Source organism: Dipteris shenzhenensis, chromosome 17 (assembly GCF_047967505.1).
Source record: "Dipteris shenzhenensis isolate YYH24624 ecotype China chromosome 17, Dip_SZ_1.0, whole genome shotgun sequence".
NCBI lineage: Eukaryota > Viridiplantae > Streptophyta > Polypodiopsida > Gleicheniales > Dipteridaceae > Dipteris > Dipteris shenzhenensis.
In genome coordinates, this window is record NC_141612.1 from 53,791,918 (window position 1) to 53,818,102 (window position 26,185).

Here is a 26,185-nt window from a genome sequence, read left to right on the forward strand (position 1 = left end):
TCTTGCCTCCAAAGTTTTGAGTATGGCTCTGTTTGTTACTGTTGTCAATTGGAATTTCAAGGCCTTTTCCAGAATGTGGGGTGCTTTTTGAAAAGAATATTGAACATCAGTCCTTCCTAATAGAGGTCTAACTAGGCTACAGTACAGATATGACATGCAGAGTATAGAGGAGAAGTGAAATCATTTGATCAATATGTGCAAATGCATGTGCAGATTATGTAAATGCAAACACATAGACATGCATCTCTCTCTCTCTCTCTCTCTCACACACACACACACACACACACACACACGCACGCACGCACGCACGCACGCACGCACGCACGTACTGCCTCCTCAACTGTCCCAATGTTTATCAGCACAGCATCAGAAAACTGGTATTATAGAACCCTTGTTTTGAGCATTTCCAGGGTCTCATCATTCTTTTCCAGCACTCCCTGTATCACCAAATTGTTTGCTTGGTGCTCTCTCAAGTTCCTCCTTTATGATACCATGCATCTCTCAGGCTAGATAGGCAGGTTTGATTTGAGGAAGCATCTCTTTTGCGTTATCAATCTTCTTGACCACTTCTACTGATGATGATGTCTTTGCAACGTTTTCTGCCAAATTGCCTATTCAGCCCTAGTCTAACATCCAGTTTAAGCTACTTCTGGACCAATTGCACTCCCGTTGGCTCCTGTTGAGCCTTGTGATCATCTGCATCATTTATCTAAGCTGTGATTGGCAAAGCAAATCTTTTTATGACCTCCTCCATGTGCTGCATGTTGACAGATTTGTGTTGCATTGCTTGGACTTGACCTTCTAAATGCCAGGGGTATCATTTGGGATGAATGCATCAACATGTGCATTCAAAGGTACCAATTGGAGGCATTGATGTGATGTGATATGATATTAGTAATGTTTGCTAAAGACTCAACATGATGTATGGGTAAAGAGAAGATCAATGCCCTAAATTACGGGCTGCAGCTCTATGACAATTTTTGTGACTATCATGAGATTGAAACTGCACTATGTTGTGTTTTTAGAGGATGAGTTTGGGTGTTAAACCATTTAGTATTAAACCCTTCAGATCGTCAATTCCTACGCTGGTGCAGTCACGGGCGATGGCAACTCTTTAATCCACCCAGCCATACTCTCAAGATAAGATTCGTCATATTACGTACATTTCTTCGTTATTTTTCCTCATCCTTATCCTTGAGACCCACATCTCCCTAGATAGTTCCTGGCCACATGTTCACATTTTAGGCCCTTACTTAGATGCATCCTTTTTCACCCCTCTCTTGGGGTTCCCTTTTAAAACAATTGCCCCTTGGCAATTTGCACATTTAGATGCACCTAGGCCCTAGCCCTATTAGAACTATCTAGTCAATGCCATTACGCCCTCACCTAGGACCTTGGCAGTTACTTCTCTTGACCATTTAATTACGCGCATTAATTATTACAAAAGTTGGTCATCTTAGAGAAAATGCCCACCGACCTATCCGAGGTCATGCTATGGATCTAGGCAATCCATGCAGACGAAATATATGTCTAATGAACAAATCCGCCACTTGCGGGGCACTAACAGACTCTCTAGTCGGAATGAAGTGAGCCATCTTGGTTAGACGATCAACCACCACAAGGATATAATTATATCCTCCTTGTGTTGCAGGTAGCCCTACAATAAAGTCCATGGCAATGCTCTCCCACTTAGTGGTATTTCCAAGGGCTGTAAAAGTCCGGGTGGCTTCACCCGCTCGGCCTTACTTACCTGACACGAGAAACACCGTGTCACATATTCATGAATATGCTTTTTCATCTTTGGCCAAAAGAAATCTCGCTTCACGAGATCATATGTCTTCTCGACTCCTGGATGTCCCGCACACGGGCTATCATGGCATTGTCGAATGACTCTCTGCCTGAGATCATTCTGACCAGGTACTACAACCTTGCCATTTCTAACTAGCATACCATCCCTTATGGTATATCTTGCATAAGTTTGGCCTTTTCTGGATGCCAGGTCATCCTTTTCACTTTCCCCGGGTTTTAACACATGAGCCTTAGGCCATAAGCTCTGGACAAACTCGTCCACCTTCTGAGTTTCTCTGATCTCGGTCATTAGAGCATTCTCTAATACCGTGAAACTCAGGTTATGCATAATGCGAGACAACGCATCAGCTACCTTATTGTCTTTTCCTCTTCGGTACCGAATCGTTAAACTAAACTCCTGCATGAGCTCTGCCCACCTAGCTTGGCGGCCCCTCAAGTCAGGTTGTTTACAAAAATGTTTCAGAGTATCATGATCTACATCCACATGAAACTCTGAACCATACAGATAATGCCTCCATGTTTTCAAAGCATGGATAACAGCATACAACTCCAATTCATGAGTTGGCCAATTCCTTTGAGAGGGAGAAAGCTTCTTGCTTTCAAAGGCTACTGGCCTTCCCTCTTGAAGGAGGACTGCTCCTACCGCAATGCCACTTGCATCGGTTTCTAGGAACAACGGTTTCTGGGGATCAACTATTTTTAACACCGGTCCTGAGACCACAGCTTGTTTTATGGTGTTAAAACTTTCCTGTTGATTCTGTCCCCAAATAAAAGGTACTTTATCTGAGGTCAGATCAGTCAATGGCGATACTATTTCGGAATATCCTTTGATATGCCTTCTATAAAACTGGACAAATCCCAAGAATGATCGCAACGCGGTCAGACTCTGAGGGATTGGCCAAGTTAGTATCGCAGCCACCTTCTTCGAATCCATTTCTACCCCCTGTGGAGTAATTATGAACCCTAAGTACTCAAGCCTAACCATACACAGTATAGTTTTCTTTTTATTCACGTAAAGACTGGCTTTCCTCAAAGTACTGAACACTATCCTTAAGTGTTCACAATGCTCAGTAACACTTTTACTGAATATCAGGATATCGTCAATGAAATGTACTACGAACTTTCCGATATACGGACGTAGTAAATCGTTCATAAGCATGACGAAGGTCGCTGGAGCATTGGTAAGTCCGAAGGGCATTACCAAAAACTCATAATGACCAAACTTACTTCTGAAAGCGGTTTTATGCACATCCTCAGCTCTAATCCGGATCTGATGATAGCCGCACTTAAGATCTATCTTGCTGAAAATCACGGCTCCATGTAATGCATCTAGCAAATCATCAATCCGAGCCATCGGATACCTGTGCTTAACAGTGATATTATTCAATGCTCTGTAATCTATACAGAGGCGAAACGTATCATCCTTTTTCCTCTTTAATATCACTGGTGAAGCAAAAGGTGAGAAACTTGGTTGAATCTGCCCCAACTTGAGGTATTCTTCCAGTTGCCTACGCACCTCCGCTTCTTCAGTAAAGCTCATTCTATAGGGAGGTCTATTTACAGGCTCTGCCCCCGGGATCAGTTCAATCTTATGCTGAACTTTCCGCTCTGGAGGTAACCCATAAGGTAGTTCATCCCTAAAACATTCAGAGAACTCCTCTGTTATAAGGTTAGCCAGCTTGGCCATCTCATCACTTTGCGTAACATCAGTGCTAGTCGAAGAATCATCCACCGACTCTACCGATGCTGTGCAAAGGTATAAAAACTCAACTTGAGCCTTTCTGATTTCCATCACGGAAACCAACGGTCCCTGAGGTATATCTTTTTCACCTCGCAAGACATAAAGCACATCATTCATCTTGAATTGATATACGTGCTTTTTCCAATCAATGGCTGGATTCTTACTAGAATGCCACGCCATTCCCAGGGCTATATCCGCATGAGCAAGCTTGGTCATTTCAAAATCAAGCTTCTCAGTATAGTCCTGAATCCGAAGTTCCAACTGGGTAACCCTTTGGTCCCATACTTCAGTTGAACTTCCATCTGCCATCCTGACTGTGTACGCATAGTCAGATGGACTTGTCTTTAATTTCAGCCTCTTCACGAGCTTGGAGTTAATCACATTGTGAGTTGACGCTGAGTCAAACAACACAATGACATCATGACTGGCCACTTGCCCTTTCATTTTGATTAGCTCCGTATCATTGAAGGCTGTATACCCCGTTGCTGCGGGCTTAGATAGGATGTTATCAGGTGCACTCGTCACTAACTTAGCAACAGATACACATAACAAACAAGGTACTAACCTCTGAGAAGGTCCCGCCAGTTGCATCTGCATATGTTCCGCACTGGGACTCTCCTGCATTTCTACGTCGCATTCAGATATTATCATATTAGCCGTGCGACGGTCTTTATTCAGTGGACAATCCTTCCACTGATGTCGCTGAAGGCAGCCGAAGCACAATCCTTCTTTCCTAGCTTTCTCTTTTTGTTCAGGGGTCAATGAGGACTTTGACCAAGCTCGGGCTGCCATTGGAGTTATTTTCCTTTTCACCCCAACGGTGGTACTTGTTTTTGTTGGTCCCTCAACCGGCTTCACCTGCTTGGTTTGGCCACTTGGCTGCGAGACACTTGTCTTTGAAACCCATTTCCTCTGAAATCCCCCTTTTCTCGGGTGCTCATACTGAGTCCCTGCCTGCACAAATCCACCAGATCTGCCTCTGGCATCCTCATAGTTCAGGGCTACTGCTATAGATTCATCTAGTGTAGTCACATATTTAGCCCGAACTTCCATCTTGATCTTGTCGTTCAGTCCATAGATATAGTCTTTTAACTGAACCGACATAGGGAGAGGGTCTGTTATTTTCATAACACATTCCCTGAATTTGTCAGTGTACTCTGCCACTGACAAGCTCCTCTGACGAAGATTTCTATAAGCATCCCAAGCTCGGGATTCTTCATCAGGTGGGAGAAAGTGTTTCTTGAATTCAGTTTTGAACCCTTCCCAGGTGGTTGGAGCAACTTGATCCTTCTGTTGCTTTATCCACCATCTGTCCGCTGCCTCAATAAACAGGTGTGTGGCCTCGCGGATCTTCTTTAGATCGGATCTAATCTCACAAATGGCGAAGGCTTCTTCCCACTTGTGCAACCAAACCTCGATCACATTAGAGCTGCGCTCGGTCATCCGACCAGCGTACTTCTCCGGTCTATAATTAGCAATATTAGGCACTTTGACCCTTGCGCGCTCTAAGGAATGTACACTGGGCTCTGGCTCTGCTGGAGCTTTGCCCTTGTCAATCCTAGACGGTCTAGCCGACAAGGCTTGCACCATCTCCCTAATCTCATTTTGACCAGCATTCACCTGAAGCTGCTGGTTCATAATCTGCTGTAAAGCATCCTCTAATATTGAAATCCTACCAATCAATGTAGGTGCTGCGTGATGTGACATCTGTTGTGTAGATTGAGCTCTAGACTCACTAGGATTCACCCTTGAACTCTGCCCTTCTGCTTCCATTTTGTTGAAAGGGAAATTTATTTAAAAAAAAAAAAAAAAAAGAGGAAAATATATACTGCCTCCTTTTTCTGGTTTTTTTTTTTTCTTCAAAAACTCTACACGCCAACCTCCAAAGTAAAATATATATACAGTTTTTTTTTGATTTCCACTCTGCGAAAAACGATAAACTCAAACGAACGGAAAAGATGCTCCCTGGGCTTTTCGTCAGCTCCGATTTTATCAGATATCTCCGAATTACAGTAGGTCCTGCTACCGATTATCCCATGTCTTCATCTGATTCGCCGTAGATCGTGCACGCCGCTCAATTCCGTATCACGTTCCTACGCTGGTCTATTCTAGAAGCTGCGCCTGGTTATTTCCCATCGCTCCAGTCTGCCACCCATTGTCCAATACACAGCGTGATCTATACCCTTCAGGAACCGCGCTCTGACCTCGCTCTAAATTCCAGGCTCAACGACTTCCTTTCCCGCACAGCCTTGATCTAGGTGAGGATGAGCCCGTCAGTTTTTTTTCGTCGATCAATTTCTTGCTGCCCGTCGACTCTCCCTTGCTGCGCTCTGATACCAAGTGTTAAACCATTTAGTATTAAACCCTTCAGATCGTCAATTCCTACGCTGGTGCAGTCACGGGCGATGGCAACTCTTTAATCCACCCAGCCATACTCTCAAGATAAGATTCGTCATATTACGTACATTTCTTCGTTATTTTTCCTCATCCTTATCCTTGAGACCCACATCTCCCTAGATAGTTCCTGGCCACATGTTCACATTTTAGGCCCTTACTTAGATGCATCCTTTTTCACCCCTCTCTTGGGGTTCCCTTTTAAAACAATTGCCCCTTGGCAATTTGCACATTTAGATGCACCTAGGCCCTAGCCCTATTAGAACTATCTAGTCAATGCCATTACGCCCTCACCTAGGACCTTGGCAGTTACTTCTCTTGACCATTTAATTACGCGCATTAATTATTACAAAAGTTGGTCATCTTAGAGAAAATGCCCACCGATCTATCCAAGGTCATGCTATCTCGGCTAGAGCATAACATTGGGCATGTTCCTGGACTCATCTAGGTACATGTCTTGCATGTTTGTGTCAAAGACAAAGCGAAGCAAGTGTGTACGACCTGTCTAAGATCTTTTTGTGATGTTCTAGAATTTCCTGCATGTGTGAGCCCATCGTTTTGCCGGGGGTGTGTGTGAGAGAGAGAGAGAGAGAGAGGGGGGGGGGGAGGGAGTTATTAAAGTCTTCGAAAGACCTCATGGTCTTTGGCTTGGCCATGATGTACGTAGCCCTCATGATCTTTGGCTTAGCCATGATGTAGCTTTAGAGCTGCCTGCTTGACGTCACCAGGTGGGGCGGGGTAGCTGTGAGAGGTTAGGTGGCGGTTTGTGGGGAATGTCGTATAGTGTCAAACTTTGGTGTTAGTGAGAGGAGAGGGGGCTCGTCGCTCGAGAAAGGTTCGCTAGAACTCCAGCAACAACAGTAACTCGAGCAAATTCTTGCTTCTTCATGCGGGCCATATGTCAATGCTTGTGTATTGTCTTCTTCTTGCCTAGAAGATGATGCTTAGTCTTGAATCTAAGCTGATGGCATAGTGCCTTGTACTCATCATTGTACCAACTAATGCAAGGGATTGAGCCGAATCAGTGACGGGTGAGTGGAGCGAGTGGTGTGTGCGCAATTGTGCAGGGCAATGCCATGGAGAGAATGAGTAATCAAATTGGCCCCATTTTCTAGGATCAGAATCTCCTCAAGATCTGTGAGTAGGATGGAAAGACATGTGGAGTGCTCAAGGGATAGGCTATGATCAAAGTGTTAGAATTATTATTATATTCTAGCAGTGACCAATGTAATGTAATAAGTAGGTTAGGGGCACTTTTCCCTCATTTGAGGTTTTCCCCCCTAACCACAGTTAGTTCACTAACTACGGTTAGTGAGGATAAGGTTCTGTCACTTAGACAAAACCTTTCCCTTTTGTTGTACTTCTTCACTTCATCTATTGCAAGCACAACGTTCAGCCCTCTTGCTCCCACTCTTTCTTTAACATTTGGTATCAGAGCAGCAAGATTCTGCTCTTTGCTTCCTTGCTCGCAAGCTCCCTGCTCCCGCAAGCTCCCAGCTCCCTGATCCCTGCTCTAGCAAGCTCCCGTCTGTACGACTTCTAGCAAGCTCCCGTCTGTACAAGTCGTACGGACTGATTATGTACATCCGTCGTACGTTCCATACATCTGCCGTACACCCGCCGTACTGCTCCCGTACACCCGCCGTACTGCTTGTGTACACCCGTCGTACTGCTTATGTACACCCGTCGTACTGTTTCTGTATAGCGCTGTACTGCTACCGTACACATGTCGTCAGTACTTCCGTACTATTTCCGTACAGTTTCTTCCATACGTTTCTTTGGGCATCTATATAGTGCAGCGTGTGTGCCTTCCATACACTTTTGTTACAGGGCCTTCGGTGTAAGCTTTATCCTTGCAGGTACCCTAGCAATTTGTTTTTTGGCAGGCATTGTTTGCAGATAGCCAATGTTTGGCTTAGATCTTGCAAAAATTTGGGTCATTCTGTTTTTGTGGGCAGACATTGCAGTTGGGTTGCAGGTTGTCCAATAAATCGGGGCTTTTGCAATTACATTGCAATTTTGCAGTGAAATTTGGGGCTTTTGCAAGCAGAGTGCAATTTGTGCAACATTTGGGGCTTTCAGATCATTTGCCCTCTTTTGTATGCAATCTCCCACAAGAAATTGGGGCTTTTGCATTTGAGTTGCAATTTTGCAGGTAAAAGAGCATTTTGGAAGTTTGCAAACAGTTTTGGACTCAGTACGAGTCAAATTGCAGACTTTTGCCATTTTTTGCAGATTCTATTCGCAGATTTTTGGGCATTGAGCAGAGCTTTGTGGTGCATTTTGAGCCTTTGACAGGTTGTGACAGTATTTGTCACTTTGGGCATATTTTTCTTTGCAGATTTTACTTGTGCATTTCATATCCCAGGAAGGGATTTCACTTGGTCAGTCTGCTGTATTTTTTGAGATTATCTGGTGCAAATGGCTCAGAACAACTCAAATGAGGTGTCCGGGGTTCTCATACAGGAGGATAAGTTGGATGGCACCAACTACTGCTTGTGGAGTTTCATGGTTCGCAATATCTTGGTTGGCAGACATCTTTGGGATTATGTCAATGGAGATGAAGAAAGACCAGATACAACGCCTATACCTGTCACTCCTACTGCTGGAGGCAGGGGAAGAGGTACAAATACAGCAGAGGTGATTGGAGCAGCCGCTCCAAGAGCTCCCACAGCAGAGCAGAAAAGATGGGACTCTAGAGATGCACAAGCTCTTTCCGTAATTTCTCTTTCTGTCAAGAGGTTCATTATACCTCATATTCGGTCATGCAAGACATCTATGGCAGCTTGGGAGATACTTGAAAGTATGTTTGCAGCAAGAAATGATGCCAGGGTTTCCTTTCTGACGCGAGAACTTTCTCATACAAATATGGAAGAGGGAGATTCCATGAATTCTCACCTCACAAAGCTTCAGGACCTCAGGGAACAATTGCTGAATATTGATGAAGTCATTCTAGATTCAGAGATGATCACCACCACTTTGAACTCTCTTCTTGAGTCCTATCTCGGTTTCCACACCTCGCTGAATCTGTCATTGAGGGGGGGCAGCAATCCTCTCTCCTTTCATGAGTTGGTAGGACTTCTATTGCAGGAGGAACAAACACGCAGAAATATGGCAACCCGTGTTAGAGAATAGGAGGGAATAAATCACTCAAACCTCCACCCAAGATCTCTCCAACTCTTCCTCACACTTAACTGAAATAGATGATCACAGATGCAATAAACACTCACTCAGAGATAACTTAAACGGAGAGAGAGAGAAAGAGTATATTCATCCACTGGAAGGTGGGCAAAAACTGGCTCCAAGGGAGCAATACAAAACTCAGCAAAGTGCTGGAGAAAACTGATGGAACTCTCTCTCACAAACTGAACCAGCTCTGAGTGCACAGCACAGCCTTGGAAGGAGGCTTTCAGTCTTGCACTGGATACTGGAATGACTGAAGGAGTGGGCCTTTTATAGGCACTGCCCAGGCCCTTTGGGTTGACCGACCAGCAGGGTTGGTACCCTGTCTGGTGGCCGACCAGATGGCCCTAGAAATCCGACGAGGGTTGGCCCTGGTCGGTGGCCCTGGTTGGGCCGACTTGGCCTGCCACAGGCCCCTATTTAAGGGTGCCCTGTGCAGCCATTCTATGCAGCTGCAGGCGCCTCCAAGTGAGGCCCAAGGCCCCCTGTTTCTCTGCTGTTGCAGGCAGCAACCAGCCTGTGTGCTGGTTGCCTATGATGCCAGCCTGAGTCTCTCTCTTTCCCAGCCCTCCTACCTCTCACTGCCCCTTGTCCCCTCAAATCGGGGGCTCACAGGTGGGCACAGTGAGTTTCTAACACCCCCCCTCAATGTCACAACTGTGGGCCAATCCCCATGCGTTTGATGAGGTGCTCCATCTGTTCTCGAGGGAGTGCCTTCGTGAAGAGGTCGGACAAGTTGTCGGCGGTCGGGTAGTAGATAAGCTCGATCACGTCGTCGATGATGAGCTCTCGAACAAAGTGGTAATGAACTTCGATGTTCTTGGTCCGTGCATGGTACACTGGATTCTTGGCAATGGCTGTGCAACTCTGATTATCGCACATCAGCACTATTGCGTCCTCCTGACACACGTCCATGTCCTCTAGAATCCACCTCAACCACAGTGTCTCACAAGCTGCTGTACACGCGGCTCTGTACTCTGCCTCTGTAGATGAAAGGGCCACTGTGGGTTGCTTCTTACTCAGCCAAGAGATGGCACTAGATGCAAGTAAGAAACAATACCCTGTTGTTGATCTTCTGGTGTCAGCATCACCCGCCCAATCACTGTCACAGAACCCGCCTAGTTCAATGCCTTTGGTGTAGGTGATCCCATAGGTGCAAGTACCCTGTAGATACCTCAGCACCCATAAACCTGCATCCCAATGACTCTTCCTGGGAGAAGCAGAGAATTGGCATAATAGCCCAACTGCATAACAAATATTAGGTCGAGTATTGGTAAGGTAAAGCAAACTTCCTACTAATCGTCGGTACAAGGGAGTATCGACTGGCTGAGATGTGTCGTGAACACTTAGCTTGAGCCCGACCTCCATGGGAGTTACTGCTGTCCTGCAATCCTCCATCTTAAATCTCTTCAGAAGTTCTCTGCAATATTTCTCCTGTGAAATGACGATCGTGCCTTTGGCTTGCTTTACTTCTATCCCAAGGAAGTAATGTAATAACCCAAGGTCCACTCATCTCAAACTCAGACATGAGTAGCTCCTTGACCTGTGAAATCTTCTTGATATGATCACTTGTCAAGATAAGATCATCAACATAGAGGATGAGTACCAGTCGCAATCCCTTCTCAATGAACAAGTAAAGGTTTGCCTGAGAAGGACTCCGACTTAGCCCTATCTTCTGAAAGAATACATCAATCCTTTGGTACCAAGCTCTAGGGGCCTGTTTCAGCCCGTATAACGCTTTCTTCAACCTGCAGACCTTTAATGGGGACCCTGGATCTTGAAAGCCCCTAGAGCTTGGTACCAAAGGATTGATGTATTCTTTCAGAAGATAGGGCTAAGTCGGAGTCCTTTTGAGGCAAACCTTTAATGGGGACCCTGGATCTTGAAAGTCCGGTGGTTGCTCCACGTATACCTCCTCCTCCAGGGTTCCATTAAGGAATGCAGACTTCACGTCCATTTGAAAAATAGGCCACTGGAATTGGGCAGCAAGGGCAATCACTGTCCGGATAGTAACCATGTGGGCTATGGGAGCAAAAGTTTCATCAAAATCCATGCCTTCAGTTTGAGCAAAACCTTTGACCACTAACCTGGCTTTATACTTATCCAAGCTGCCGTCTGATTTGTATTTAAGTTTGTATACCCACTTAGTGCCGATGACTTTCCGTCGTGGGGGCCTGGCCACTAAGTCCCAGGTATTGTTCTTCAGGATAGCATCCATCTCTGCATGCATGGCAGCTTGCCATTCTGGATGGTCCTTCGCCTCCTCGAAGGTCCTTGGCTCGTCAAGCTGAGCCACCAACACAAAATTCACGGATGGGGCCTTTTGAAGACGTTGGGACCGACGCAATCCGGAACTGCTACTCTCAGGTAATTCGGTGAACCGAGACTCTTCCAATGTCCATAGGTACCATTGGGGCAACCTTTTCTGCTTCTCTGTGGGAGGAGAAACTAGAACTTCTTCGGGAACATCCTGCTCTTTCTGAGTATCTTGTGGAACATCAGCTTCTGATTTTGCCACCGCTTGGATGGTCAACCTGGGGCGGGGTGGGTTTGGGGGTTGAACAATCTCCTCCTCCTCAATCTGAGGCTCCTCCTGGGGTTTAGGTTCCTTTTTCTCGAAGACAACATCCCGACTGATAAGGATTTGCTTCACTCCAATAGGCTTTAGAAAGGTTCCTCCCTCGGAGCATAGCAAGCCCTGTCTCTGTGGTGGTTCTATGCTTCCTCTCGGCTACCCCGTTTTGCTGAGAAGTATGTGCTGTGGTGAGTTGTCGCTTGATCCCATGCTTGCGACAAAATGTGTTGAACTCATTTGAGGTGATTTCTCCCTCCCTGTTTGTGCGGAATGTCTTGACATCCTTCCCTGTCTCCTTTTCAACTCTGGCCTTCCAGTCCTTGAACTTCTCGAAAGCCTGAGATTTTTTAGCCAAACAATATACCCAGGTCATTCTATTGAAATCATCCACAAAGAGAAGTGAGTACCTGGATCCTGCCCACGATGCTGTAGACATTGGGCCACAAATGTCGGCGTGAACCAACTCAAGTGGTTTGCTGGCTCGAAACGAGGCCTCTTGTGGGAACTTCTCCCTGTACTACTTGCCTTCTAGACAAGCCCTACAGACATCATCCTTGCCTGTAATTGGTGGAAGTCCATCCACCATCTTCAACTTTGACATTTCAGCCAAGATTCCATAGCTGACATGACCGAAGCGCTCATGCCAAAGTTTGGACTTTCTGTTGTCTTCATGAACCAACATTGCACTGAGACGGTATAGTCCGTTCTCTTCAACTCCTTGAGCCACCATCTGTCCATTTGCTTTGGATGTCACGGTGACCTTGCCATCTTGAAAGAGAACTGCCATGTTGTTTTTGTCCATCTGACTTACAGACAGTAAATTTTTGCAAAGGTTGGGTACATAAAGTACTCCAGAGATATCCTTCTCCTCACCCGCGGTTGTAATGAAAGGAATGCTACTGATGCCCTTCATAGGACACGTCCGGCTATCCCCGACAGAAACTTTGGAATCCGGGTGTGTACTTTCCATGGTTTTGAACCAAGTCCTTCTGTTGGACATGTGCTTGGAAGCACCGCTGTCAACATACCAACCCTCTTTACCTTCACTGAGTGCATATGCTGAACAATGTTCACTTATTAAAAACAACTGTCCAATCGTCACATTGGCAGAATCATTCTTAGGTTCTTCTTTGTTCTTGGCTTCTCTCTTCCGCTTCTGATCTGCCTTCTTCTTTCGGCATTCTTTGGCGGAGTGGCCAAGCTTTTCACAGTAATAGCACTTAATTTTCTTCTTGCGGTCAGCGTCCTCTGACTTCGTGGACTCCCTTGGCTTGCCTTTTCCAGGCTTGTCTTTGGCCACTAATGCCTTCTCGTCGGTTTGCATAAAGAGTTTCTCTCGAGCCTCCTCCTGAAGCAGGAGTGGGCTAAGCTCCTCAAAGGTGATTGGCTTAGTCCATTGACCCGCAGTGACCGTAGTCACAAAACTTTTGAAACTTTGTGGCAGCTTGTGGAGTGTGAGCAACGCCAATTGACTCGAGTCCACCTTCTGACCAACCGTTGCGAGCTGGTCCCGCACGACTTTCACCTTTGTCAGATGATCATGCACACTATCACCCTCATTCATATCAAGATTATAAAGCTGATGCTGAAGAGTAATGGTACGGGTTGTATTATCGGTTTCATACAGCTCCTTCAGTATGGCCCACGCATCTCTTCAACTAAAACTTCACCTCTTTTGTCCACAATGTCCTCCGGCTTCTCCTCGGTCCCAATCACTATCTTCCACAGCTTCCGTGCCAACAGATGGCTTCGGATCTTGACTTTCCAGATTGGATAGTTCGTCCCATCGAGCTTTCCAGCTTCACCAAAATTGGGAATAAATGAAGAAGGAAGATGACTGGAGAAGAAGGAAGGACGAGCAATGGGTGTAGAGGCTTCTGAGCGCTGATCCATCTCAGTGAATAGCAAACTGAAAAACTGAAGCAAAAAAGATGTACTGACCTCCCGTGCTAGCCTGAGCTGAAAACAGAATCGCCTTTCTGCCAAGGGACTCCTTTCTTTAAAGAGTGCTTTGATGAAGAAGAGTTGAGAGCCTATGGCTCTGATACCATGTTAGAGAATAGGAGGGAATGAATCACTCAAACCTCCACCCAAGATCTCTCCAACTCTTCCTCACACTTATTTCAAATAGATGATCACAGATGCAATAAACACTCACTCAGAGATAACTTAAACGGAGAAAGAGAGAAAGAGTATATTCATCCACCGGAAGGTGGGCAGAAATTGGCTCCAAGGGAGCAATACAAAACTCAGCGAAGTGCTGGAGAAAACTGATGGAACTCTCTCTCACAAACTGAACCAGCTCTGAGTGCACAGCACAGCCTTGGAAGGAGGCTTTCAGTCTTGCACTGGATACTGGAATGACTGAAGGAGTGGGCCTTTTATGCACTACCCAGGCCCTTTGGGTTGACCGACCAGCAGGGTCGGTACCCTGTCTAGTGGCCGACCAGATGGCCCTAGAAATTCGACCAGGGTTGGCCCTGGTCGGTGGCCCTGGTTGGGCCGACTTGGCCTGCCACAGGCCCCTATTTAAGGGTGCCCTGTGCAGCCAGTCTATGCAGCTGCAGGCGCCTCCAAGTGAGGCTCAAGGCCCCCTGTTTCTCTAGCCCATGTGCTGGTTGCCTATGATGCCAGCCTGAGTCTCTCTCTTTCCCAGCCCTCCTACCTCTCACTGCCCCTTGTCCCCTCAAATCGGGGGCTCACAGGTGGGCACAGTGAGTTTCTAACAACCTGGGCTTGCGAGCATGCTATGCTCTCCAAGTTCAAACCCAAGGGTAAAGGGCAGCATAAACCACATGCCAATCAGCCCACACATCAGCATAAAGCTGATTCTGGACAGCCTTCTTATAAGGCACAAGGTGATACAAATAAGTAGAAAAAGAAGGTCATCTGTCATTGTTGCAAGAAGCCAAGTCATTATATTGGAGAGTGCCAGAAACGCATAGCCAAAGAGAAGAAAAGGGATTCCGGTATGGCTGTGTCAGATGCATCAGTTCCACATTCTCATGATGGAGGAGATGTAGCAGCCAACTTGGTTGAAGAGCACTATGCCTTTCTGTCTTGCACTTCAGATTTTTCAGTGGGTAGTTCAGATACTACAGCCACTAATGACGATGATCTATATGCTTTCTTAACTTGCAGTTACGATCCTTCAAAGGATGAATGCTCTTTTAGTGTTGATGAGACACTACATACTTAGTATTTTGATAGTGGTGCTTCAAAGCACATCACATCCAAGAAAAGTCTGTTTGTGACTCTGCATTCTTCACCCACCAAGAAGAAGGTAACTTGTGCAAATAATTCTTCTTATTCAGTGTGTGGAGTGGGAGACATTATTCTCACATCCACTGATGGCACAGATTTCAGAATTTCAGATGTACTCTTTGTGCCAGGCATTAAGAAGAATTTGCTTTCAGTGTCCTCTCTCAATAGAGGAGGATTTCAGGTTGTTTTTTATGATGACAAGTGTGCAGTCAAAGACAAAGAAAATGACTATGCTTTGAGGTTGTCTGGCACTTTATATCGGGGTCTTTTTCAGCTTGATTTATATGAAAAAAGATCCCATCTTGCATTATCAGTTAGCATTCCCACTGTTGCGATGCAGAATGCGGAGTTATGGCATGCCAGGTATGGGCACATGAGCTATGGCAGCTTAATGACACTTCAGAGGCATGTATGGTTGATGCATTACCTCCTTTGGAGTCGCCTCCTCCTCATGCATGGTTGCATTCTTGGCAAAATGCATAGGCTTCCCTTCAAAAAGGATGGTGCAGTAAAAGCTACAAGGAAATTACAGCTTATTCACAGTGATGTCTGCGGTCCCATGAGGACACTTGCTTTTGGGGGTTATCTCTATTATGTTACATTCATAGATGACTTTACCAACTACACTTGGGTCTATGGTCTCAAGGCAAAATCAGAAGTGTTTATACATTTCAAACACTTTGTGGCTATGGTTGAGAATGAGACAGGACTCAAGGTGCAGACACTTCGCACAGATCGAGGGGGGGAGTATATGTCTCATGAATTTGAGACATTTCTGAAAGAAAAAGGCATTATGCATGAGCTTACAGTGAGGCTTACACCTCAACAGAATGGCAAAGCTGAACGGAAGAATCGCACCGCCATGGAAATGGATAGATGCATGCTTACAAGTAAGAAGTTGCCTCACAGGTTTTGGCTGGAAGGTCTCATGTGTGCCAACTATATTTTAAATTGGGCTCCTACAAAGGCTTTGAAGACAATCACTCCCTATGAGGCATGGCATGGGAGAAAGCCTTCAGTGGACCATTTCAAAGTTTTTGGTTGTGTTGCATATGCCCACGTGCCTGTGGAGTTCAAACACAAGTTGTCAGATAAGGCACTCAAATGCATTTTTGTGGGATATAGTTCACAAAGCAAAGGCTATCGTCTCTACAATCCTGACAAAAACTGCTGGAACTGGACAGAAACCATGGCTTTCCATCCGTAATGGATGCTGATCTTTCTCAGTCAAGAACAAAGCAAGGCAATTTATACTTGTATTGTCTTTTATACTTGATGGAACAAGATGGAAATGTAAGCTCCCATGTGGGGAGGGGCTATGAAGGCAAGCCCACTGAATGACAAGGCAAATGCAGTTTGAGGCTCTTTAGTATGAAGTTGCAAGAATGCATTGTGCCATGAATGGACAGATTGGACAGCCAGAGTGAAACCTTTGATGCCATCAAGAAGGAGATTGAGGTCTTGAGGAAGGTAGTGAGACGGCAAGCCCCCACTCTCATAGTACTTGAGTTGCGAGAAAAACAAAAACCATAGAAGCACCAGAGAATAAGATTTTCAGGAAGTCACTAAAGGAACAAGCCTCTAGCCTGAAAGTAGTTGAGCTAGACATGCAAGAGCTTAAGAATAGAGGGGTGGGAGTCCTGGATACCATCTCACTGAATGCACTGGATGCACGAATGGCGGAAATGCAGATCTGAAAAAGTTTCTGGAAGAGATGAGCCTGCCATAGGCAAATGGAAGGCTAGATAAAGGCCAAAATGGAACCACCTACCTAAGAGATCAGATTTTGATTTGAGGACACAAACCTCAAAGAAGATGTGTCATGGGCATCTGCAGTGCATTAAGGACTGAATTGCAGATCTGAAAGAGCCTCTGGAAGAGATCAACCCAGCCATGGGCAGGTCACAAAGGAATGAATGAAGATGGAAAGCTTAGATGAAGGCCGAAAAGGAAGCACATACCAAAGAGACCAAATTTTAGTATGTGGACTCAAACCTCAAAGGTTCGTGTAGAAGACCTGTCATGGGCATCTGCAGCCGATGGCATGGCTGCCTACATGGCAACCCTGCAGCCCTCAGTAGCAGATAACAGATACAGGTGCAGGACAGGCCTGTGCAGTCAGTAGAGGGTTGACGTGAGCCTGTTGAAGGATATGGAGAGAGTGAGAGCTAGAGAGAGTGAGAGAGTCAAAAGCTTGAAAGCTGTAGTTGCAAAATAGAGTATGAAGAGTACAACACAAAGTAGAACTGATAAGGTTTTGTCATAGTGACAAAACCTTAGTAGTCACTAACTGTAGTTAGTGAACTAACTGCAGTTAGGGGGAAAAACCTCTAAATGAGGGAAAAGTGCCCCTAACTAACTTATTATATTACATTGGTCACTGCTGAATTATATCTATAATTCCAACACCCCCCTGCAGTGCCAATGTCATGTACAAGGCTGATCAATCACCAAACGGATATAAGTTCAGGGCACTGCGAAATGCCTCGAACTTCTCACGTGGTAGTGCTTTGGTGAAAATATCTGCAACGTTGTCATGTGTGGACACAAAGATCATACTGATCTCTCCTGCATGCAACTTCTCTCTGACGTAGTGATAGTGAACCTCAATGTGCTTCGTGCGAGCATGAAACACTGGATTCTTTGCCACTGCAATGGCACTCTGACTATCAGTGAGAATTGGAGAAGGACCCTCCAAAGACAGATGAAGATCAGCAAATAAACGTCTCAGCCAGTCACATTCAACTGTTGCTGTGAAAGCTGCCCTGTACTCAGCTTCACATGATGAGGTAGCCACTGTAGATTGTTTCTTGCTCAGCCATGAAATGCAAGATTTTCCCAAAAAGAAACAATTGCCACTAGTGGACTGCCTAGTGTCATAATCACCAGCCCAATCTGAATCACTGTAGGCATGCATCTGCAAGTCACCCCCCCTGGGAAATAGTAAGCCAAAAGACTTGGTGCCTTGCAAGTAACGGAAGATGCGCTTAACTGCCTGCCAATGCATAGTTTTGGGGCTGTGCATGTACCTGCTCACCTGAGATACTGCAAACTGAATATCAGGCCTAGTATTGCAGAGATATATGAGGCATCCAACAGCTTGACTGTAAAGTGTGGCATCAACTGATTCTCCTGCATCATGCATTGTGAGTTTCAGCCCCGGTTCCATAGGAGTAGATATGGGCTTACACTCTTGCATGTTAAATCTGTCCAAGAGTTTCTGAAGATACTTGGACTGAGACATAACAGTGCCACGTCTCTCATGAGAGAACTGGATCCCCAAATAAAAGTGAAGCAGCCCCAAATCTGACATATCAAAGTGGGTCTGCAAATCAGTTTTGAAATCTGCAATTTTGTCGTCATTGGACCCTGTGAGCAGTAAGTCATCAACATAAAGAAGGATGACTAATATTTCCCCCCCATCCATCTTGATGTAGAGGGTGCTCTCAGTAGGACTATTGTGCAGCCCCTTGCTGGTCAAAAAGGCATGTATCTTGGCATACCATGCACGAGGGGCCTGTTTCAGCCCATATAAAGCTTTATTAAGCTTGCAGACTTGAAGTGCATTTGCTGTAATTCCAAAACCCGGAGGTGGTTTGACATACACCTCTTCTAGCAAGTCCCCATTTAAGAAGGCTGTTTTGATGTCCAACTGATGAACATTCCACTCAAAATGTGCAGCCATTGCAATTACTGATCGGATGGTAGTCATCCGGGATGTAGGAGCAAAAGTCTCCTCATAATCTATGCCCTTTTTCTGAGCATAGCCTTTAGCAACCAGCCTGGCTTTATATCTGTCAATGGAGCCATCTGGCTTCCGTTTGACTTTAAATACCCATCGTGTGCCAATAGCATGTTTACCCTGTGGCAAGTCCACAACATCCCAAGTCTGATTTTTTGCAATGGACTGCAACTCATCGTGCATGGCATTCATCCAATACCTTGTGCCTCTTCAAATGTGGCAGGCTCCTCTTCATCAAGGAGAGTACCTGCATATGCTGATTCCACTGAATTAGCACCTTCCATGTGCCTTGCTGCACTGCAAGTCCTGCCAGGTAACGGAGCATCAAGTTTACTCTCCCGGAGAGTCTGTAACAGCCAGTTTGGGACTGTTTTTGCTGATTGTATGTCTGCAATTTCTTGCTGTACCACTTGTTCCACTTCCTGTGGAGGAGGCATGACATCCCTTGGCGGAGCTGAAGCAATTGAAGGTTGCTGTAAATTCTGATTTGGATCAGAAAAATCAGCAGGGGAACCCAAAGCAATGGGTAGCAACCCTTGAAAGACATCTTCTGAAGGTGAAGGCATTTGAAAATCAGCCTGAGTGTAAGCTGAATTTTCAGAGAATATCACATCTCTACTTACAATGATTTTGCGTGTAGCAGGATTGTAGAGACGATACCCCTTGCTTTCCGCACTGTATCCAACAAATATGCATTTGATGGCTTTATCTGACAATTTGTGCCTAAATTCAACTGGCACATGTGCATAGGCAAGGCATCCAAAGACTCGGAAGTGATCCACTGAAGGCTTCCTGTCATTCCAGACCTCAAAAGGAGTTTTTGTTTTTAAAGCCTTAGTGGGAGCCCTGTTCAAAATGTAATTGGCACACATCAAACCCTCTAACCAGAATTAAGTAAAATTGGAGTAGTCATCAATAAATGTGACAAAGTAGAGATGACCACCCAATGAAGGAGTCCTCATGGGACCACAAACATCACTGTGTATAAGCTGCAATTTGCGAACAGCTTTAACTGAACCATCCTTCTTGAAGGGAAATCTATGCATTTTACCTAAAATGCACCCTTCACAGGCATGTGGAGGAGGTATCTCAAGAGGTGGCAATGCATCAACCATTGAAAATTTCTGAAGTGTCATTAAGCTGTTGTAATGCATGTGGCCATATCTGGCATGCCATAATTCTGCATTTTGCATGGCAACTGTAGGGGTAGAAATTGCCAAAGCATGAGCTGCTCTTTTCTGAAAAATATCAAGCTGAAAAAGCCCACGCAGCAGAGTACCAGATAACATTAAGGCATAGTTAGCTTCCCTGTCCCGGACAGCACATTTGTCATCCTCAAAGATGACCTGAAATCCATCTCTGTTAAGAGTGGACATTGAAAGGAGATTTTTGGTTATGCCAGGCACATATAAGACATCAGAAAGTCTGAAAATTGAGCCATCAATTGCAGTGAGCTCAACTTCTCTTGTGCCACGTACTGAATATGAGGAGTTGTTGGCACAAGTGACTTTCTTACCAACAGGGGGTGGATTCAAGGAAGTAAAAAGACACTTCCTTGAAGTGATGTGCTTGGATGCACCGCTGTCAAAATACCATGTGTTCAGTGTCTCATCAACACTGAAAGCAGATGCATCTGAAGGAGAGTCAAAACTGCAAGTCAAAAATGCATATGTATCATCACTGCAAGAAGCTGTACTATCCCGAGCATCTGGAACAACCAACCTAGAATCAGAAATGCAAGATAAAAAGGCATAATCTTGACCAACAAAGTTGGCTGCAGCATCTCCACTGTCAGATGCACAAGGGGCTGAATCTGAAACAGCCATTCCTGAGCTGTTTTTCTTTTCCTTTGCAATCCTTTTCCTGCATTCTGCTATGTGATGACCTGGCTTTTTGCAGTAGTGACAAAAACCCTTCTTTTTGGGCTTGCTTGCATCACTTTTAGCCTTTTGTGAAGGCTGTCCTGACCCACTGGAAGGCTGATTTGCTGCTGTTTTTGCCTGTCCCTTTGTTTTTGATTTGAATTTTGAGAGCATGGCTTGTTCACCTGCACGTGAAGCCAAATTTTTCCTGGTCTGCTCTTCCTGAAGCAGAAGTCCTATCAGCTCATGAAAAGAAAGAGGATTTGCACCCCCCCTCAATGATAAATTCAGCGAAGTATGAAAGCTGAGATAAGACTCAGGAAGAGAATTCAGAGTGGTTGTAATCATCTCTGAATCAGGAATAATTTCATCTATGTTTAACAACTGCTCTCTGAGATCCTGTAGCTTAGTGAGGTGGGCTGACATGGAGTCACCCTCCTCCATATGTGTATTGCTCAACTCTCTTTTTAAAAAAGATACCCTGGCATCATTCCGTGCTGCATACATGCTTTCCAAAATATCCCACGCTGCCCTGGAGGTCTTACACGACCGGATATGCGGAATGATTGATCTTTTCACTGAAAGAGAGATGCAAGACAAGGCTAAGGCATCCCGTGAATCCCATCTCTTTTGCTCAGGAGTATTGACTGTAGCTGCACCAACAACTTGTCCTGCAGCTGCACCTTGTGCACGACCTCTTCCACCTCCTTGGTGAGGAGGGGTAGCAGGTGCAATATCTGCTGGTCGGATTTCATCCCCATTGACATAATCCCATAAATTGCGAGAAATCAGAATATTACGTACCATGAAACTCCAGAGGGAGTAGTTGGTACCATCCAATTTGTCTTCCTGAGAAAGACCACCGAACTGAAAATCATTCTGATTTTGATGGGCCATATCTGAAAAAGGAATTGAAGCAGATACAAAGCTGAATTCCCTTACTGGGAATAGAATGCACAACTCCCAAAAACCACACCCAAGCACGGGCTGTATATGCAACTTAGATTTCTGCACTTGAGCTGTCAGAAATCTGTCCAAGCATAAAACACTCTCCAAAATCTGCCAAAAGTGTTCCAAACACTCCAAGAAAGGCAGTATGTACTGAATACTCCAAAAAATGCTCTCCAAACACAAAAGCCCCAATTTGTGGCTAGAAATTGCAGCCAGAAAGGGGTAAAAATGCTAAAAGCCCCAAATCTGCAATTTTAATACAAAAGCCCCAAATTTCAGACAAATCTGCAATTTTGCTCTTGTTATAGCTTCAAACTTGTCCAATGATTGCAATGTCTGCAATCTGCAAAATACCCCAAATGTACTTGCAGAATACTTAGCCAAACAATGGCTGTCTGCAAACTTAGCCTGCCAAAGATCACCTGCCAAAAATCACCTGCCAAATCTCTTGTCCAAAATCAAGGAGATACCTGCTGCTGTACTGAAGCAGATTCAGTACAAATTTACTGTACTGAATACAGTACGGAGATGCCGTACAGTTTGTACGGCACCGTACGGCTGGTACGTCGACGACAGGTACGGCCACGGTGTACGGCGCTGTACGGTGTACGGCCACAGTGTACGGCGCTGTACGGTGTACGGCGCGCAGGTACGGCGAAGTACGGCGCAGATGACGAAACTTTTCGCAGGTACGACGAAGTACGGCGCAGTATGGTGTACGGTGTACGGCGAAGTACAGCGCAGCAAATGGCGACACCTACGTAAGGCTTCCGTACAGTCGTACGGACTGTACGGACGGATTGGAGCGGGCTGGAGCTCAAGGTAAGGCGCTGGTATGAAGAAGGAGCAGAGGGCACACAAGCCTAGAACCTGCTCTGATACCAAATGAAGGATATGGAGAGAGTGAGAGCTAGAGAGAGTGAGAGAGTCAAAAGCTTGAAAGCTGTAGTTGCAAAATAGAGTATGAAGAGTACAACACAAAGTAGAACTGATAAGGTTTTGTCATAGTGACAAAACCTTAGTAGTCACTAACTGTAGTTAGTGAACTAACTGCAGTTAGGGGGAAAAACCTCTAAATGAGGGAAAAGTGCCCCTAACTAACTTATTATATTACATTGGTCACTGCTGAATTATATCTATAATTCCAACACCTGTATGGTGGCTGACATCAGCAAGATAGCAGCCGTACAGGTCAGCAGAGCTTGTACAGGTTAGCAGAGTAGTCAGCAGCCAAACAGAGGCTGCTGCGTGGATGTGCAGACCGGGCAGAAACAGTAGCAAAGTACCAGGGCAGGAGGGGGCTGCCTCCCTAGCTAGTCAGTGGATTTACAGACTTCGGAATTCTGTAGATTTATAGACTCACTTTGTGGAAGGAGTTTGACCTAACGGCCTATATAAGGGCTGTTTCCCCTCATTTCTCCATCAGCCTTCGCAGCTCTAGTGCATCCTCAGCAGCCTGCAACCTCCAGCAGTCCCAGGGAGGACCAATAGGGAGAGGGAGAAGAGGAGCAGTCGGCCTCTCTCCATCTCCACCTACAGGAAGGGATCCCTCTTCATCTGCCATTGTAGTAATAATGCAAGTCATGATATAGATGCATGCACAATAGTCCAAGAACATACATCTCTAGGAGAGGAGAGAAGATCGGGACTGTGCCAAGACAGAATGGGATCCAGGCTGCCCAAGAGGCCAAGGAAGAGCTCATCCAGGCAGCACAAGAAGCAAAGGAAGCCCACGATTTGAGGCTTAGTAGGCCAAAGAAGACTACAAATGTGAAGCTTGGGAGGTGAAGGAAAGAACAGGATCGTGCTCTACTGTCTCTGATCAGACTTAAGCATCAGAGAAACACAGAAAGGAACTAGAAGCCCGCCAAGGTGTCTTTTCCCAAGAAGCTCAACATCCAAAGGTACGATGGCAAGACCGACCCCTTAGTGTTGATCTTGAGGCTGAAGCAGTTTGAGAGCTACTTCCTGTGCTCCCCACAAAGGGCAATGAGAAAAGCACTCTAGCATCCATGCATGTTTTAGGTGGATCTGTCAGATGGTGGTACAAGTGTTCATCTTGTGGCTGAATCGATTCGAGAGCTACTTCTTTGTGGTCCCCACAAAGGGTAACAAGAAGTACATTCTAGCGTCTATGCATCTTTCAGGTTGAGCCTTCACATGGTGAAACAATTGGTGCACCCATCACTATGATGCTGAAGTAGCCGATTATATATGGATGGAGTTCTTGAAGAACATTGGGACACGCTTCCTTCCATCACAATATCTAGACCGGGTTGGAGACATAGGTCATCTAGATGTCCTAGGGTCTGGTCAACCACTACACCAATCAATTCATATAAGTAACCATCCAATACTAAAAGAGGAACATGATAGGGCCATAAAGCTCCTTCATGGCATGCATTCAGACATCCGATGGTATGTCTGCAGTTTCTGTCCCAAAGAGTATGATAATGGTTACAAGCTCGCTGAGAATTTTGAGCACATGAGCAAGGTCAAGGACCTAAGTTGATCGTCAGCAAGCACCAACGCTCAACCTCTTCTAGAGAGAGGAGCTCCACTACCAAGAAGAAGCAAGGGGATTCTTCAATAGTGGGGCAGTCAGATGCTCCTAGCCAGGAAAAGTTGGATGGGAGGCCATAGTTGGATGGTGGTGGGAGATTGTTCTTTAGTCAGACAGACACTGGTGGAGAACACAGTAGCAACATTGTTCTTGACTCCAGCCCGGTAGTTTTTGAGGACAAAGACTATGCCCATTAGTTCTAGCAATTGGGTCCAGTCAGATTACACCTTCACAACGGAGGTGAAACCCTCAACAAAGGGGGAGGTTGTAGGAAGGTGGAGCAGATGAGTTGTCTGCTTGAGCACAAGCACCCAGACTAGAGTTGGCTTCATCAACACAGAAGTTGACGAGGACAAAAAACTTATGAGTCTAAGCGTGGGTCCCATAGTGCGACAAAAAATAGGTCATGGCTTTAATCACAATGATCACATTGCATCTGCCAACTCCACAGTCAGAACTATGGTTCGAGAAAGGGGACATCCACAATTTAAAAAGTCTACCTAAATACATGGAAGCAGTACCCTCTTTTGAGACTGTCAGGTGATCTGGTCCTAACTGCCATTGAAGTGAGCTTTTGATGAACTACCCGGACTCGAAAACACCTTATGAGATTTGCGGGGACTCTTTGCAGACTACTAGGACAAGCCCTTCGTGTCGCTCCCCGCTTGATGTGGTTGGAGGAACTTCTCCTCCCATGGTTGCAGGAAACTGGATATCATTGACGAGGTCTGAGGAAATGTAGATAAACCCGGAACACAATGGATGAGTTGTGGCTCTCCATAAATGGATATGTACCCATGTTTTTTTTTTTTGGATTGCAAAAAATGTGCTTATGGTCTTAAACCAGCCTAACATTGAAACTCATGGGTTTGAGTTCATTTTACCCCATCTTACGTTTCAATGGGAGGCCCCTGCTAAAGTTTTTATAGAGTCTCAAGCAGTTCTTTGTTCTATATTTTCCTGTCGTTGAGTCTGGATTTTACAAGTCATTATGGCATGTTATATACTGCTTGTTGTGGGTCTAGTCTGTCCTTGTTCCGTGATGAAATTATTTGAACCGGCTGCAAAAGCATTCAGAGGGATTTTGTCAGCTTGAACTTTTTGTTATGCTAAAATATGTATAGGTGTGTGGATTTGTATGTGTGAGAGCATATTACTATGGTCCACACCCACCACTGGTCTCTGATGACATCGGTTGGGATGTCATAGTAGCTAATCCCTGCTTAGAGGTGATGCAGTTTATGGTTTTCAACCTTATGAGTGACCATCATGAGATTGAAACTGCACTATGTATTGTGTTTTAGAGGATGATGTTCCTGGATACATCTAGATATATATTCTAAGCATCTTGTGGCAAAAATGCTCAAAGTTAAACTCTCTTTCCATGGTAAAGTACATAGGGTAGATATGCAGAAGTGCTAATATGGGTTAAGATTTTGAAAAAAGCTCAGTTTTTGGGTTTAAATCAACCCTCAGAGTGTGCTCTGTCAGAGACGTTAAGATTTTGGAAAAAGCTCATTTTTTGTGGTTTAAATCAATTCTCAGAGTGTGCTCTGTCAGAGACGTAAGGCTATGAAGTACTATTTTGGTCATACTTAATAGAGGTTCACTCTTTTGGGGGGGTAAGGTACAATCTTGAGGTTCTCTTTTCTGATTGTGCCTATATTATTGTTTTCAGAAATATCTTTTCGCTTTGTGCTCGCAGTAGAGTGTGTGCTCTGTGCATTGACATGGCATGTTGTCATAATAAATGTTTTTAGGTATGCTCCTCTTTGGGAGGTTGCAGGTTGTCATACTTATATCACATCGAAACCTTGCAGGGGCTTAAATATTTCAAAAATGACTGGACAAAGGTCTGGCAGCATTGTGTACCATATCGAGATCCAGCTGCTCTACCTCGACAATGGCGTGTGGCTGTTGGCACCCAGAAGTTGTACAAGAGCAATGAAGAAGCCAAAGAAAAACATAGAATTTCTGAAGCAAGGAGGCGTCGAGAGAAGGTCAGTTGTCAACTTAGACAGTTACAAACTACATTTTGCACCCGTTTCATCTTGTAGAGATCCATTTAGATATTGCCAGTGGTTGATGGCTCTTGATTGAG

General features: G+C 45.2%; 1 protein-coding gene across 2 annotated transcripts in view; it reads left to right on the forward strand.

Moving 5' to 3' along the window:
* Positions 1 to 26,185, forward strand: part of DUO3 (Homeodomain-like superfamily protein) — a 62,168-nt gene that overhangs the window by 18,943 nt on the left and 17,040 nt on the right. For both annotated transcript variants that reach the window (XM_087388060.1, XM_087388061.1), the window contains one exon: positions 25,905 to 26,084. In XM_087388060.1, the coding sequence (XP_087244186.1) occupies positions 25,905 to 26,084 (180 nt within the window). The remainder of the gene's footprint in view (positions 1 to 25,904; positions 26,085 to 26,185) is intronic.